This window comes from Carassius gibelio, chromosome B13, assembly GCF_023724105.1.
Source record: "Carassius gibelio isolate Cgi1373 ecotype wild population from Czech Republic chromosome B13, carGib1.2-hapl.c, whole genome shotgun sequence".
In the NCBI taxonomy this organism is placed as follows: domain Eukaryota; kingdom Metazoa; phylum Chordata; class Actinopteri; order Cypriniformes; family Cyprinidae; genus Carassius; species Carassius gibelio.
The window spans coordinates 7,572,245-7,590,165 of NC_068408.1; the positions used below are offsets into that span (position 1 = coordinate 7,572,245).

Genomic DNA, 17,921 nt, shown 5'->3' on the forward strand with positions numbered 1-17,921 from the left:
TATAATTTCTTAAATGCTTTAAATTGTAGGTTTTTATTTTGAAAGCATTCATTTCTTTTCATGTTCAAAACTTTTTAAGATTTAATTATTCGCTTTTTATCGATTTATAAACCCCCTCCGTATCATATTGATTTATATCAGTGTAATACAAGATTGTCCTAATCTAATCAATGTGATAAACAAGTTAGGTTAAAAGTAATCAAAAATTAGTCAGATTGCATTACCTAAAATGTGTAATATTGCCTAAAGGCTGGGCACCACCTTTCATCTTTTAATAATGTCTGCCTCTTTTTGTGTGCTGGCCAAAATATTCAGCTCATTTTTCCCCAGTGGTTCAGATGCTGATGGTTGGATGCTTTTCCTCTTTTAAAGAGTAATAAATGACAAAAGGCATGTTAAAACAGAGTGCCTCAAGTAGCCGCTTAATTATTGTAATTGAATGAGTAATCAATTCAGCCCTTTCCCCAATTCTCTCCGGACTCTTCTCTCAGCATATCGACTGTCACTTTTATACCCTTGATGAGATGCTGAGCTTCCTGGCCTCAATGTGTGCTCGTCCTGTCGTACCTGTTGACCTGAAGCAAAAACCCACCCTGCCAGCTGGCCTGTAGATGAAAGAATTGAATAAGATCGACCTTTTTCTCGCTCGCTCTCTTTGTGTTGCCGTTTTTCATCTGCAGTCCTCTCGCTTTGCCAGATCTTTCCCTCTTGTGCAGCAACCCGAGTCTTCTCATCACTCTGGAAGCTGCTCTGTCTTGCGTAACAGCCGTTGCACAACCAGGCGTGAGTGGGAGGAAGTGTCAAGCAGGGAGAACACATGCGACAGGGAGGGCGCAGTATCCGACCGAGAGCATCTCTCCCTGCAGGGCCCGACCCGTGCTCTCGAACCCCGCCACTCTCACGCCTCAAGTCGACAGAGCAAGAGGCGAGTCCTGCTTCACAGAGCACAGCTTGGATTGGCAATAACGCCGGGGTTGGGTTGTCCTTCAAGCCCCTGGAGGAAGTGCTTTGTGTTGAGTGATGGAGAGTGTCAATTAGTGCAGAGCGGCATGATGGGATATACCTCATGACGGAAGAAATGTGTCATCTGGTAGAAGTTGTGCTGTATTGAGGAAGATATTTTTGTGTTGCTAGTTGTGTGCAGGACTGCTTTACGTTATTTTCACTTGAGAGGGAAATATGGATAAATGTGAAAATACCGAGCATGACGTGTTCACACAATTCAAAACGTGTCAGAACTAGTTATTATGGGGAGTTTAGTTGCGTATGGTTGCTAGGCAACATTTAGTCTTCACACATTTATATAGACTTCAGTTCATGTGCAATCACAGATGTATGTATTTTGAGACTTTGAATATGGAATCCGCTGATGATTTAGTGTCTTTTGTGCATAACATTACATTTAAACTATATAACATATATATCATCGTTGCACCTTGAGCGTCCTGAGTTTGAGTCCTGGCTCTTGGACTAATAAAATAAAATGCTGAAAAAAAAAAACAATTATAATAATAATAATTACATATAAAACCTAATATAAAAAATATAATACCATCTATACATTTGTTCCAATTTTCAGTCATATATAAATTATATTTATAATTTATCATTTAATAAATAAATTATAAAATCATATGATATTATTTACAAATTATTTTATGTAATGTATTTCAAAAGTTTTGGTTCAGTAAGATTTGTAATGTTTTTTTTAAAGACATTTCTGCTCAAATATTAAAAATACAGAAAAAAATCTATAATATTGTGACATATGATTACATCTGAAAATAACGGTTTTCTATTTTAATATACTGTAAAATATAGATACAAAGCTGAATGTTCATCATCCATTACACCAGTCTTCAGTGTCACATGATACTTCAGAAATCATTTTGATTTGAACAGAATGCTGATTTATTATCAATGCTGGAAACTGCTCAAATGTTTTTTTTTTTTTTTTTTTTGTGGAATTCTGTGATACTTTTTTCAAAAAGTAATTCTTTAATGAATAAAAAGTTAAAGAACAGTATTTATTTGAAATAGAAATAACAATATAAGTCTTTACCGTCACTTTTTATCAATTTAACACATCTTTGCTGGAAAAAAAAGAAATTACAGACCCTTAGTTGATATTAATACAAAAGATTTTTTTTTTATTTTTATAAATGCTGTTCTTTTTTAACTTTTTATTCATCAAATAATCCAGATGAAAGTATCACAGGTTCCACAAAAATATTAAGTAGCAAAAAACGGTTTACAAAATTGATAATAAATAAGTTATTATTTTATAATAATATCTATTAATTTATTTTATAATAATGTAGCTTTTTTATTGTGTTTTTAACCCCTTAACTGTCATTCACATTTTTGAACATAGACTTTATAGTGCATGATTCAAACTTACATTTTTATAATTCATGAATGAAAACATTTTGTAACATGATATTGATGTACCATTTACATGGTCATGCAATGTCTGATTTTAAAATGGGTTTTAAATGATGAATTTTGAGATTTTAAGTTTTCAGTCGATATATAATTTCTGATGATTTCTTATATGTGATAGAGAAAAAGCTAACAAAGAAGTCTTTTTTTTTTTTAAACAGGTCAAAACACCAGTTATATTTTAGATTTTTGAGGGTGCACTCTTGTCATAAATTAATCTATTACTTGTCCTACATCATTTTTAACAAAAACATTGGTAATATATATATTTGGGAGTCTTAGACCTTTCCAACGATATATAGTTTGTCAAGATTAGATTAGATTTAATTGTAATATAGTGAAGTAAATGTAGGCGTCCCGTATACAGACCAGTAGAAAACACATACATACCGATGCCCTTATATAAAATGAGTCATGTTGTGATGTAAGATTTCGGTCATACCGCCCACCTTTAGTGTCAATTAAACAGGAGCTGGGATTCATGGGATCTCACTATGCATGCAGAATTTGAGTTCAAACCGCTGCTGAAGACATCTGAACTGCTGAATGCACAGCTATGGAGTTCATCTGACAAACAGCACCGCTTGTATCTTTATCTGCTTTTTTATGCATTCAACAGGCAACTGCATTATCGTTTTCCTGATTTCCCTTATTTTCACAATACTTCGTTTTTCGGATTTATTTTAGCTCCTGTATGTCTCTCCTCCTGACTTTCTCTGCATTCATTTAATGATATTATATCTGTTCATTTTAGTTCAGATATATGTGATACAGTGTATCAGGAGGATCAAGTGTTGTTGCCATGGCTACCATCCACCAAGTCACTTGGTGTGCCAATAGATTCAGGAGCCGTAAATTAAAACGAAACTAACAATGTTCTGCTCTCCACTTCAGTCGGCCAGGCATAAATTTCCTCATCCTGTCAGATTGATTTCTAACCATGGTCTAATGAACGCGTGATGCTCGTCTGGCTCTCAGCAAATGCACAGATGTGGTTTGTTTGGAAAAAATATATCCTGTTGGTTTTTAAGGCACTGATCATAAGAGCTCCGAGCGCTGTTGAAACGAGTAAGAAAATAAATAATAAATAATAACGATTTCAATATTTATTCCTCTGTTAAATTATTTTCAGACACTCAAAAGCAGATTCAAATACTTTTTAGTCTTACTTTGAAAAGGATTAGTTCTCTTTAAAATGACAAAAAAAGTAATTATTTACTCATCCTTGGGTTAATTCAGACTGTTTGAGTTCCATTTCCCCCACAATGTAATAGAAATGGAGATATTAACTAAATGTTAATATTGCCCTTGTTCAAACAATGTGTAATATGTTGATAGTTGGTCGGTCAAGTTTAGAAATGCATCATAATATTAATCCATATGATGTGTGAATTATGTATAGTCTTAAAAAAGTCACACAAAAGTTGACTTTAAGCTCCAGGAGGCTTGGAATATAGTATAAAAGTTTAAAATATAGTTTTTTGACCATGCATGTAATCCTATTGTAGGAGACAATATTAGGAACCGTTAAAATGGCATAATAGGGGCACTTTAAAAGGAAATCCTATTCACATATTTGTGATCAACTCTACCTGATTAACTTTAATGTCATTTTTCAGCATTCACTTGTTTTCTCGTAAACCTCTCAGAAGTTTAAGGAACTCTAAGAAACTGTTTTAATTAAATTCTCATTAACCGTCTCACTGGTGTACGTTCAAAATCTGCTTAGGCCTCAGTTTGACTGAAGGGAACAAAATTGGCACTTAAATCTCAAGCACGCTTAAGACATTTTCATATTTCAGCACATTTTATATTTAAATTTTTTTTGAGGGAATGTCCATAAAACATAAAAAAAGTACCAAGAAGTTTCATGGTGCTGCTCTCTTTTTGGCGTTTTGTGAAGTACTGTGTATATTTGAATCATTTACTCATACTCAGATATTGACATCTATGACATCTAAATATCATAGTAATAGTAAACTAGTTAACTTTGTTTTAGTTGAATGGTGCATTAGAAAATGTGATTCCATAAGGGTCATCTGTCTAACATGGGAAGGCAGAACACATATTTTAATGCTGAAGAAATCAAGTGCTCACCTCATTGTCAGGACTGTTCCCTAGCAACAGCATGAGGGATGTTCAAGAGAGAACGATGTTTGATGTGCTCAAAGATGGCAGATACTTATGCTCTTTTTTTATTTTTATTTTACAATACAATTTCTTCAAAACACAAATCACTGTTAAGTCAGTATCTGGATGAATAGTTTTTTTGTTCAGCAGATGCCAGTCATTCTGTTTGTTCCTAAACCTGAGATTCTTCACCATATTGTGTCCTCCTATAGCTTCAGATACTGCTGTAATGAAGAGACAGAAAGATATTAAACAAATGTCAGTGATTGATGAACATTTTGAAGGACACCATTCTTTTATGATAGAGTTCTATCATGGGTGCTTGTTGAATGCAATACAGGAAATGTGTTTTTCAGAATAGGCGAAGGCCACACTTGTTTTACTGAAATATATTTATAGCATAGTATATTATGAATTGAGGGTCCAGTATCTCCTGAAGAACATTTACCTGGAAAATTTTAACAATGTCCAGCACAGTGTCATCTAACATGGAAGAAACTTATTGGCCAACAAAACACTTTCTAACTTTTAAAGTGATAAAATTTTTTCTTTTTTGTGAGGAACAGAGTGAATTTTAAAAGTGAAGGTTTGACATCAATTACATGCGATTTGAATGAAATTTAAGAGCTTTGTCATTCAAAGTATGCATTTCGACATTTAATATACATAATCCTCAAATATTCGGCTGATTATTAAAATTCTGAGACTATTTAAGATTAATTTAATTTCCATTTGGTCCTATGGAAACTCCTCATTCCATGTGTCTGATTCTCTTCCACTAATAAATGTATTAATTTATTATTATATAGTACACGCTACTGTTTAAACGTTTGGGTTTTGAAAGATTTTTAAATGTTTTTGAAAGAAATCTCTTATGATTAATAAGGTTGTGTTAAGTTGATCAGAAATACAGTAAAAAAAAAAAATTATACAGTTTAAAATGTAATTTATTCATGTGATGGCGAAACTGAATTTTCATTACAGTCATTACGCCAATCTTCAGTGTCACATGATCCATCAGAAATTATAATAATATGCTTATTTAATGTTCAAGAAACATTATCAATGTTAAAAACAATTGTGCTGCGGTTTTTAAATTTTTGATAGAAATCTGTGATTTTTACGAATTTGAAATAGAAAGTTCAAAAGAATTATTAATTTAAATAGAATAGTCACATTTAAAAGTCTCGACTTTCACTTTTGGTCAGTTTAATGCATCCTTTTTGAATAAAAGTATACATTTCTGTAAAAAAAATCAAACAAAAAAAACATTACTGACTCCAAACATGAATAGTATTTTATATATTAGTTTAGATATGTATTTTTATGTGTTTAAATCCAGAGCTGTATTCAGATCCACTGCCATTCCTTGAGGTATTCTAAAGTTGTGAAGTATGCACTTGTTCTATTTTCTTTCTCCATCCACATTTACCGAGAGAGGTGCTATGGATGACTAGTGTGAATCACGAGTCACGCTAGTCTGTCTGTTATATTGCTGCTATAAATATGAGGATTGTCAACAGGTGAGACAGCAGCTCTGATATCACTCATGCTCTACTACTGCACTCCTCCACTCCTTTTTCAATCTGATTTCATTCTAACCCCACAGGATTATTTGTATTGAAAAGTGCCACCCTTTGATTGCATGCAATTTCGCACTCGATCTGACACCGTCCCATTCTGCAGTTTCCTCAGTGTGAGCATTACACTCACCTCTTTTGCTGCATCTTCTCTTTCCCTCGAGGTCGTCCTGAAAAGCCCTTGCCTTCTAGCTGCCTGTTTTTGGCTCTCACTTTTATTGCTTTGTGATAAAGATTAGCAAATGCTCCAGTTAAAGCCTTTTGAGAAATCGGTGCCAAATTTAGACATCTGTTGGCTTAAAAAAAGGCAGATCTAAAGACAGAGGGAAGAAAACATGCAGAAGTGAAATGTGCATTTGCTTCCAATATACTGACTGATATCTAAACTATTTCTATCTGTTTTAGGCATAGCAGAGGATTTGTGATTATAGTCTTCATTACAAGAATAGGTTATCCAAAAATGAAAATATTGTCATCATTTACTCACCCTTGTAGTTGCATGCAACTATAACGGATGAGGACACACTTTTAAAAAGAATGAAGGTGCTAGGGGAAAGTAACTCATGCTACTTGTTGTTACAACATTGGTAAAGATGGATTGCTAGAAGGGGAGGAGCAGACCAAAATATAAGTGAAAATTAAAATCTTGACAGATGCATAAGCTCCCATTAGTGTGTTCATGAGAAATAGAACAATTCATTATTTTGAGATGAATTCTTTCAGTCAGTCAGTTCATTTAGTTCACAAATGATATTGATGTAAAGAATGAGTCATTCTTGAATCAGACAGTATAGTGATGTGGGATTCAAAACTTTGAGCCTGATCTTTTCAATGCATCAGGGGGTATTGGTCGAACTATCACTTTAAACCATCGATTGCTTGTTTTCCTCCCTTTGTGGGTTTCTTAGTATGTCTGAATTCACCCCCCCGGTCTGGCACATAGAGAACTAGCTATAATTACTCAGCTAAGCACTAAAACAGAGCAGATAATTAAGGAACACTTTAATTAATAGCCACGTCAGGCACAGCCTGGCACGGGTCCATGCTGCCATGTGCACCCTACGGTGTTCCTTTAGTGGTATATTTGGACCAATGGTATGTAGAGAGAATTTAATGCATCTTAATGCAGTCTCATTTAAGCTGATTCAGACCGAGTGCACACAGTTCACAGACACATGCTGTTACTGAGACTCCAAACAGCATTCATTGCACATACTGTACATAGTCATTGGTATAACAGCATCTTTTTTTATTTTAATATATATTAATAAAGCAAGTAATGAAAAAGATTAGATTTTTTTGTTTATGGCATATCCTAAAGTATGTATTGCAGTATCATGTTCGAAGATGACTGAACCATTAATGATTTGCACTTGTGTATTAGTACAATGGGTTACTCATTAAGCTTCAGTTACAGTTAACTGTCAGTGCTTTTTGGAAGTTTTAAATGTGAGTTAAGAGAAATGTGCATATAGATATTGGCTATTTGGGTTTTTCAAATCTGGTAGTGTGACTGTAGGGTTCTGGTCAATAAATTGACTCATGCTTGTCAGCTAATGCTGTTGATGTTCATAAACGTTATGACCTGCGGCATTATCTGGGACAAATGCAACCATCAGTTTGCTCACAGTTGTAACTAATTGTAATTGTACTGTGTTCATTTTAAATATGCATTTTAGTTAGTTTAGTGTCATTTTTAACCTTCTAGCTTGAGAATTCACAATACGCAATGTTTGTGACATTTTATATAAACAGTATTTATATATTTTGTATATAGATATTATCATTTTATATACTCAGTATGCTACCAAATGTTTTTGAAATAAGAATTAATTAAGACTTAGAATTAATTTTTCTTCCCAAGTTGCCATTTATTTGATATTATAAAATAGTATTACAATTTAAATAACTTGTTCTATATATATATATATATATATATATATATATATATATATATATATATATATATATTATTATAAAATAGTATTACAATTTAAATAACTTGTTCTATATATATATATATATATATATATATATATATATATATATATATATATATATATATTATTATAAAATAGTATTACAATTTGAATAACTTGTTCTATATATATATATATATATATATATATATATATATATATATATATATTATTATAAAATAGTATTACAATTTGAATAACTTGTTCTATATATATATATATATATATATATATATATATATATATATATATAGAACATATAGAACAAAATATATATATATATATATATATATATATATTATAAAATAGTATTACAATTTGAATAACTTGTTCTATATATATATATATATATATATATATATATATATATATATATATATATATATATATATATATACAGAAATTATTTGAAATACATAGTCACATTGTAAAATCGATTGCTGTATAAAACAGTTTTTTCTTTTTCTTTTTTACTGCTCAAACTCACACACACACACACGTCTGGTCAGCTATCCTTGTGGGGACTCTCCATAGGCGTAATGGTTTTTATATATATATTATTATAAAATAGTATTACAATTTGAATAACTTGTTCTATATATATATATATATATATATATATATATATATATAGAACATATAGAACAAAAAAAAAAAAAAAAAATATATATATATATATATATATATATATATATATATATATATATTATAAAATAGTATTACAATTTGAATAACTTGTTATATATATATATATATATATATATATATATATATACAGAAATTATTTGAAATACATAGTCACATTGTAAAATCGATTGCTGTATAAAACAGTTTTTTCTTTTTCTTTTTTACTGCTCAAACTCACACACACACGTCTGGTCAGCTATCCTTGTGGGGACTCTCCATAGGCGTAATGGTTTTTATACTGTACAGACCATATTTTCTATCGCCTAACACCAACCCTACACCTAAACCTAACCCTCACAGGAAACTTTCTGCATTTTAAGATTTTCAAGAAACTTCATTGTGTAATTTATTAGCTTGTTTACCCATGGGGACCTCAATTTAGGTCCCCACTGTGACACAAGTCCCCATGAGTCTGTGTGTATTCAGGTTTAAGTCCCCACCAGAATAGAAAAACAAGTACACACACACACACACACACATGCTTTAGCAGAATGTTAGTTGCAGTTTTTATGTTTATTTCAATCAATGATTGTGTTTTTGTTGATGATGATTAAGTAAAGGTTACAATAATCAGCATATATACAGTATTGTTCAAAATAATAGCAGTACAATGTGACTAACCAGAATAATCAAGGTTTTTCATATATTTTTTTATTGCTACGTGGCAAACAAGTTACCAGTAGGTTCAGTAGATTCTCAGAAAACAAATGAGACCCAGCATTCATGATATGCACGCTCTTAAGGCTGTGCAATTGGGCAATTAGTTGAATTAGTTGAAAGGGGTGTGTTCAAAAAAATAGCAGTGTGGCATTCAATCACTGAGGTCATCAATTTTGTGAAGAAACAGGTGTGAATCAGGTGGCCCCTATTTAAGGATGAAGCCAACACTTGTTGAACATGCATTTGAAAGCTGAGGAAAATGGGTCATTCAAGACATTGTTCAGAAGAACAGCGTACTTTGATTAAAAAGTTGATTAGAGAGGGGAAAACCTATAAAGAGGTGCAAAAAATGATAGGCTGTTCAGCTAAAATGATCTCCAATGCCTTAAAATGGAGAGCAAAACCAGAGAGACGTGGAAGAAAACGGAAGACAACCATCAAAATGGATAGAAGAATAAACAGAATGGCAAAGGCTCAGCCAATGATCACCTCCAGGATGATCAAAGACAGTCTGGAGTTACCTGTAAGTACTGTGACAGTTAGAAGACGTCTGTGTGAAGCTAATCTATTTTCAAGAATCCCCCGCAAAGTCCCTCTGTTAAAAAAAAGGCATATGCAGAAGAGGTTACAATTTGCCAAAGAACACATCAACTGGCCTAAAGAGAAATGGAGGAACATTTTGTGGACTGATGAGAGTAAAATTGTTCTTTTTGGGTCCAAGGGCCACAGGCAGTTTGTGAGACGACCCCCAAACTCTGAATTCAAGCCACAGTACACAGTGAAGACAGTGAAGCATGGAGGTGCAAGCATCATGATATGGGCATGTTTCTCCTACTATGGTGTTGGGCCTATTTATCGCATACCAGGGATCATGGATCAGTTTGCATATGTTAAAATACTTGAAGAGGTCATGTTGCCCTATGCTGAAGAGGACATGCCCTTGAAATGGTTGTTTCAACAAGACAATGACCCAAAACACACTAGTAAACGGGCAAAGTCTTGGTTCCAAACCAACAAAATTAATGTTATGGAGTGGCCAGCCCAATCTCCAGACCTTAATCCAATTGAGAACTTGTGGGGTGATATCAAAAATGCTGTTTCTGAAGCAAAACCAAGAAATGTGAATGAATTGTGGAATGTTGTTAAAGAATCATGGAGTGGAATAACAGCTGAGAGGTGCCACAAGTTGGTTGACTCCATGCCACACAGATGTCAAGCAGTTTTAAAAAACTGTGGTCGTACAACTAAATATTAGTTTAGTGATTCACAGGATTGCTAAATCCCAGAAAAAAAAAATGTTTGTACAAAATAGTTTTGAGTTTGTACAGTCAAAGGTAGACACTGCTATTTTTTTGAACACACCCCTTTCAACTAATTGCCCAATTGCACAGCCTTAAGAGCGTGCATATCATGAATGCTGGGTCTTGTTTGTTTTCTGACAATCTACTGAACCTACTGGTAACTTGTTTGCCACGTAGCAATAAAAAATATACTAAAAACCTTGATTATTCTGGTTAGTCACATTGTCCTGCTATTATTTTGAACAAAACTGTATATATATATATATATATATATATATATATATATATATATATATATATATATATGATGAGAGGACAAACAGAAGGATTTTGATTTGAGTACAGCATTCATAATGAGGAGCTTTTTATGAGTCACAGTGGGTTCATCATCATCAGTTGTGTTTCTGGTTGGTGGTATCTTAGAGAAATAATTTCTAGACCTCAAGACAGTTGTACAGTTGTTCTCCAACATGAGTCTGTAGGTGGAGGTCTTTGTCCATCTCAGAAAGTTTGCAGGCAGCTGAAGAGGGTAGGGTGGTTTTCAACATCCATCTCTGGGGTCCACTCAGATTGAGCAGAGCCAGGCAGCTTCCCGTCGAGAGCACTGGACCGAGGTTCAGCGAGCCTGGAAAACTCGGGTACATAGTAAAATGTGCAGAGTGCTTTTAGAAAAACCGTGTAGAAAAAAAGCAAAAGCCCCAAACCAAACAAACAGAGGGGTTGAGAGAATGTTCTCCGCGTAGGGAGAAAACACTTTAGAGCACTTTCCTCTATTTCTATCCTGTTCTTATTCAGTGTATACACAGAAACAAATGAGTCATGATTAATAATGCATGTTTTCAGAGAGGGCTGTCCTGCTGCACTGACCACACACTGAACTCTCACTCTGTTATGCACTTGCTCTCAGTTACTTTTCCTCAGTTCAAGGGATAGTTCACTCAGAAATGAACTCACCCTTATCTTTTTCCAAACCCAAATGATGTTATATTTTTCTCAGAAATGAGAAAATTGTGAAGATTTTTCAGTGCTTACTGTTATCATCTCTTTAGTGACTGAGGGCTGACAAGATACAAAAAAAGAGAAGCACTATAAAAGTGGTCCAGATGGCACTACATTAAAACTCTTTATGTGAGGGAAAGATACAAATTGAAATTATTATTAGCAAATTATCTTTTTCAGAAAAATCAAAAGTGATTTTACATAGAACATAGAAATTGTATTAAACATCTGCTTTAATGTTTTAAATAACTTTTGTGACTATAAAATGTTCTTTTGTCATTTAGTACAATACATTTGTCTGTAAAACGGAAACAACATACTTATTCTCACCTGCTTATTAAAATATATTAAAGAAAAAGTGATCATACTTCTATTTTAAATGATTACACACCCCTTTCATGACAAAGATTGGTAAAGATATAGAATAAACTAAACTTAAAGCTGTGTTCTTATTGTATTCTTGTCTTTTTTTTTATGACCAACGTTGTATATATATACGACTGATATTTATATATATATATATATATATATATATATATATATATATATATATATATATATATATATATATATATATATATATTAGGCCCGGGACTCGATTAAAAATATTAATCTAATTAATTAGAGGCTTTGTAATTAATTAATCGAAATTAATCACATTTTAATCGCAGATAAATATTTGACCTGGGAACAGTGTGAAGTAATTTTTTTTCACATGGATATATAGTATACCATTGAATAATGACTGAATACATAAGCTTAAGCAACAAAATATTGTTTATTTTTGTTCAACCAAGTCTAGCAGACCAGTGCAATTTTTGCCATGAAGTGTATCAATAGCATATTTAGAAACAATTTAGAAATAGTACATTTCAGAAATTCAGGAAGCTTATAGGTGCTGGAACCTTCTGTAAAGTGTTTTTTTTTTAAGTAAAACACAATACTGTCAATTACATTCAGAACATTGGAAACACTGACTATTAGAAAACATCTCTCTGTTGCTTCAGAGGCCATAACATACTAAGTCCAACTCTCAATAACCTTGGCCAAAACAATAAAGAGTTTAACAAACTGCCAGTTGCACCAACAAAATAATACATAGTTCAACATAAAGTGTAAAGTCCACGCTAGCTGCTATATGTTTTGCGTTGAAGTGATACTTGAGGCTCGATGTGCTGCGGTGATATGCGAACGCTAGTTGGTGCTTCAGTATAATCGGTCCGCCGAAACTCATCCAGTGAGAAACGTTCCGCGGTGCAAAAATAAGTTATTAAAAATGCGGGAATTTTTTTTTCTGTAATTAATTAATCTTAGTTAATGCGTTATTTTTTGTGTAATTAATTCATATCAATTAACGCGTTAAAGTCCCGGCCCTAATATATATATATATATACTTTAACCTTATTATTGCATTTAAGATTTTAAGCTTATTAAGATTTAGTAGAATTCCTTATAAAATTAATGTATTTTTCTTATTCTTATGTTTACTAGTGTTTTAACTTCATTTTCTCCTTTTTGTAAAATTGTTAGTTTTTTTTATATTAAAATTTAGGTACCCACTTTATATTAAGTGGCCTTAACTACTATGTACTTACATTTCAATTAATAATTTAGTACAATGTATTTATTGTGTACATACTGTACATGTTTTTACATTGTACTTATATTTAAAAAAAACTACATGTAATTACATCTGTATTTAATTTCTGTAATTACATTTATAATTACACTGTTGACCCATACTTTACACCTTAACCCACCCTTAAACTTACCCATACCTCCAACCCTCCCCCTTACCTTACCCCTATCCCACCTCAATAGCAGCAAAAGTGTTTTACAATACAATATGAACACAGTAAGTACATTGTACTTATTTTTTTTATGTAAGTAAATAGTAGTTAAGGCCACCTAATATAAAGTGGGACCACAATTATTAAACCATTTAAGTTGGATAACACTAGTTTGTGTACGTGTGTGCGTATGGCTTAAAGATTTGGAATAAAGTGCATGAGTAGTATATGGGCTACTTTTCTTTTTTTCTTTCCTTTTGGTACAAGCTGTATAATGGTTCTTTCAGAAATGTTGATTTCTGCATTTCATAGACAAAATAAAAGAATAATAACAAAACAAAAGAGTGAGTAGATGTAAATTTTCACATTTGGGTGAACTATCTCTTTAAGGGTCTCTGCCCAATGCCCAAATGACAACACAATGGCACACAAGCAGAGCGAATGGTCTGAATGGCTGTGGTCTCTGGCAGGCGTTCTCCATCAGCAGTGACTGCGATCTGAAGGTGAACCGGGTCAGGGATGTACACGATGATTTGTTTAGCCAGAGCACCGTTGAGAACCATCTGTCCTGTAATTCAGGTGAGCATCTGCTGAGCTGCAGATGGCAGGAAAAGTGCAGGAGGGGAGGACGGTGCCTGCTCTCAAAGAGGTTCAGTTTGTCCTGAGCCAGAACCAGAGGATCGGGGCAACTGCGCAGACCCTGTTGTAACTGTCCTTTAAAGATATTCTTTGTGCACTGAGATGCCAAAGCTTGCCATGCACAGCATTTTATTAGCCTGTTTTTGGCAGAAGTCTTGGAAACTTACAAAGTTTCAAGTAAAAGAAAAATGTCTTGTGCAGAAGAACTTTATGATTTGGCCAAAACCAGGAACTCCATCTGCTTTAGTATTGAATTAACTGCAAAAATGTTCACCATTTGCTTTTAATTGTATTTCAAAGTTACTTAAATTGATTTTGGCCAATTAAATTGATCAGTATTAGCAGGACTAGTTTAATTAAAAGATGCAGCAACATCTGCTTTCCCATCTATCTACCTAATGTCTTTCCATCCATTCTTCTTTCTTTCTTTGTCAATCTGCATGTCTGTTGACCGTAATGTCTGTCCTTCCATCCACTATTTCTTTATTTTAATACTTTGTAAACTCTTTGTACAAAACAAACATGTATTCAACTAACTTTGCTTCTCTACTTAAACATTAACCTGAATATAACCTGAATTTTCTTGAAATCAACTAATTTTAATTCTTCTTCCTTACTGCAATGAAATTCCAAAAGGTGCTCAGTCCTAAAATACAGATAAATTATCTGATTTCCCAGGCCTCATTTGGTTGTTCTATACTGTTATTACAGATATGCATTGCTATTTTTTTTATTTTTTTTTATTTTAAGAAAGCTTTTATCAGATGGAACATTTAGGAAAGGCAATACATGCACAAGTCATCACAAAGCATCCTTTGCCTGACATCCACCTGTTGATGTAGTGAGCGATAGATGTAGACATTTAGGAGTTAAGTTAATACTAGATTTGAGCAGCAATCCTGGTTCTGGTTTATTTTGTGATGGGATCACTTGGGACAGAGGTTAATGCTGAGTGCAAATGGTGCCTTGACTACATGTGCATGAGATGATAGAATGTCTAACACAGGGTGAGTTCAGTAACCTCTGGTGCCGCTCATGTTTTTTAATGTGAGGGTTTTCCTTCACTTCTCTCTTTTAAGCAGGTCTTCATGCCTCAGCCGTCCTCCTGTTGCATGCCTGGAGCAGCTAATTATCTGAATAAACACCATCAGATCTCTCTCTCTGCTTCTCCTCCCTTCCCTCTGTAGACAGCACTCTGTAGGGGCTGCATCTTCACAAGCAGCTCGACAGATTGAGCTGATTACAAGCCTCCTGCTGTAGTGACACTCACCCTGTTTGATCCATGAGCCCAGATGAACTTCTTCGTACATTAGCTTTCTTGATACCCATTTAATTGTATAGTACAACTATCAGACCAGCAGACTTCTAAACCTCGAACTTACCCACACGAGTCCTGGACTGTTCATCGGTGTGGCTGATGATGCTGTCAGACTATTTTTTAAAGCAGATTAAATCTATTAGATGTCTAATGTTCACAGTTTTCCTAGTTTTTTTTTCAAATATATATTTGTAGTGCAGTTATTAATATAATAATAATCATATTGCAATTGTAATATCGCTTATTTTATTTTATTTTGGGGATTTTGTATATTTTGATTTATTAATAATAATAGTAATAAATATGATCCTAAATAATAATAATTGTTATCATCATCATTATTATTATCATTGTTGTATAGCCGTATTGATGTATAATCACAAAAACCCTACAAACAAGAACAACAAACATTGATTTTTTTTTAATCCAATTTAAATTCCAATAACAATTTTTATGAGAAAAGAAAATGTTTTTCCCCAAATCATGCAGTCCTGTATATTTGTACTTTCACTAATAAATATTTTTCTTCTCTGCATTTGTCCAAATATTGGTTATTTTGGTTTGCCAAGAAGCATCTAAATATTTGTTTGTTATTTTTATGCAAATGTGTCATTGATTTTCCTGGATCCCTCTTTATTTTCTCTGACGTGGTCATCAGTTTGTTGCTGGTTTTCTGGTCAGCATGTCAGGTTAGCTTGAGGCAGAGTCTATTCCTCTGCGTTGAAAGGTGGTGTGTTGTTAGCACAAACCTGTTAAGCGTGGCTGATGCTATTACACAAGGCTGTGTGCTGGCAATTACCGTGTCATGCTCTTTAATGAGAACAGGTACTGTTGTGCGTGTGTGATTACTTCTGCGTGGAGGCAAGGTGAAGACTAACCTACTGACCTTCTGACTCAACACATGCTATTGGACTTACATTAAAGCAGTGGCCGTATCTAGGTACCAGAATATCATAGAGCCACCATATAGGCAATGCATGAGAAATCAAAACCCTCATCGTCTTCAAAAAACACTAAAATATGTTACTTTCGAAAATGAATACAAAATTTAAGGTCACATTTTGTTCATATTTTGTTTTCCAGACCAGTGCACAGTAACAAGATCATACCTGTTCCTGCACAAATTTTGGTTCTTCAGCACCATCTACTATTTTGGCAACTGGGCTTTCCTTGTGGTAATGTATTTTCCAAAAATCCTCATTTTTTGTATTTTTTTTTTTTTTTTACATGAAATAGCTTGTTATAATTAGTGAAGGAAATTGCATGGATGACACATGAAAATGTAACAATAATTAATATTATTCTGTAGCCCTATAATAAGTATTTTGTTGTGTTGCAGGTCTTTCTTATTGGTTTGGTTGTTTCATGCTGTAAAGGGAAGAAATCTGTAATCGAAGGGGAAGTTGATGCAGACGATTCAGATGTCAGTGATGATGAATATGTGCATTAACTTTGTACTAAAAGTCCTGTTTTTACTTGGTTTGGTTGCTAGTCAGAGCTGGAATGAAAAACAATTAAAATAGTTCTTCATCTTCACGCAGCACATATTTCGTTCTTCATTCAGAGAGAGAAATATTGCTGTTCTGTAAGATTCAATTGAATATGTTATGATGCCAAGTAGGTTCTGTGTCACTAGGCATTTTCATGTTAAACTGATAGTAGTAGTCTGATATGCTAACTTGTCTTTACTACTGACCCTTACTTCTAATGAAGGGTGTGTATGTGTGTCATTTTGCATTGCACTCTCAAATAAATCAACAACAAAAATTGTTAAATTTAGTTAGAAATAAGTTTAAAAGATTCAAATATTTTTTGTTAATATGAATAAAAGGCTCGAGATCCTTCTGCTGATTTATTTATTGAGTGTTTTTTTTTTTTAAGCTGTGCATATCTGTAATTTGTGTTTCTGAAGTGTGTTACTTTAATCTCTGAGGTTGAATTGCTATCATACTGCTTGTGGACACCAGTTGATTTATTTCACATAAGTTTACATTTTGGAATTATTTGACTGAACTTGCACTTTTCTAGAGATGATGATTAAGATTGTGTAAAAAATGTATTTATCATACAGTATTGGCCTGTTTTGTGGTTTCCTGAAATTAACATTTATTGTGCAAGATGCTTCTGTTATAATGCAGTTTTGAGTCATTAATAAAGCCTACAACAGTATCTCTGGTTTTAAAATGGATCCAGTTGCTTTTTTATATTATAGTTTTTTTCAATTATATCATTATATCAGTTTTTATCATTAGATCATTCAGATGGTTAATTAATGTTAAATAAAAATATGTAGATTTACAAATCGGGAATCATTTCTTTTGCCAGGAAAAAAACATCTTAATTCCATGTCCCTTTTATATATAATGGCATTATTTCTGTAGAACAGTTTTGACAGA

General features: G+C 33.1%; 1 protein-coding gene across 1 annotated transcript in view; it reads left to right on the plus strand.

The window, feature by feature from the left end:
* lmbrd1 (LMBR1 domain containing 1) overlaps positions 1 to 17,709 on the plus strand; it is an 82,539-nt gene extending 64,830 nt beyond the window's left edge. Inside the window, exons 15-16 of the mRNA XM_052573171.1 lie at positions 16,609 to 16,700; positions 16,865 to 17,709. Of these exons, the coding sequence (XP_052429131.1) occupies positions 16,609 to 16,700; positions 16,865 to 16,975 (203 nt within the window). The 3' untranslated portion in view covers positions 16,976 to 17,709. The remainder of the gene's footprint in view (positions 1 to 16,608; positions 16,701 to 16,864) is intronic.
* Positions 17,710 to 17,921: the final 212 nt, after the last annotated feature.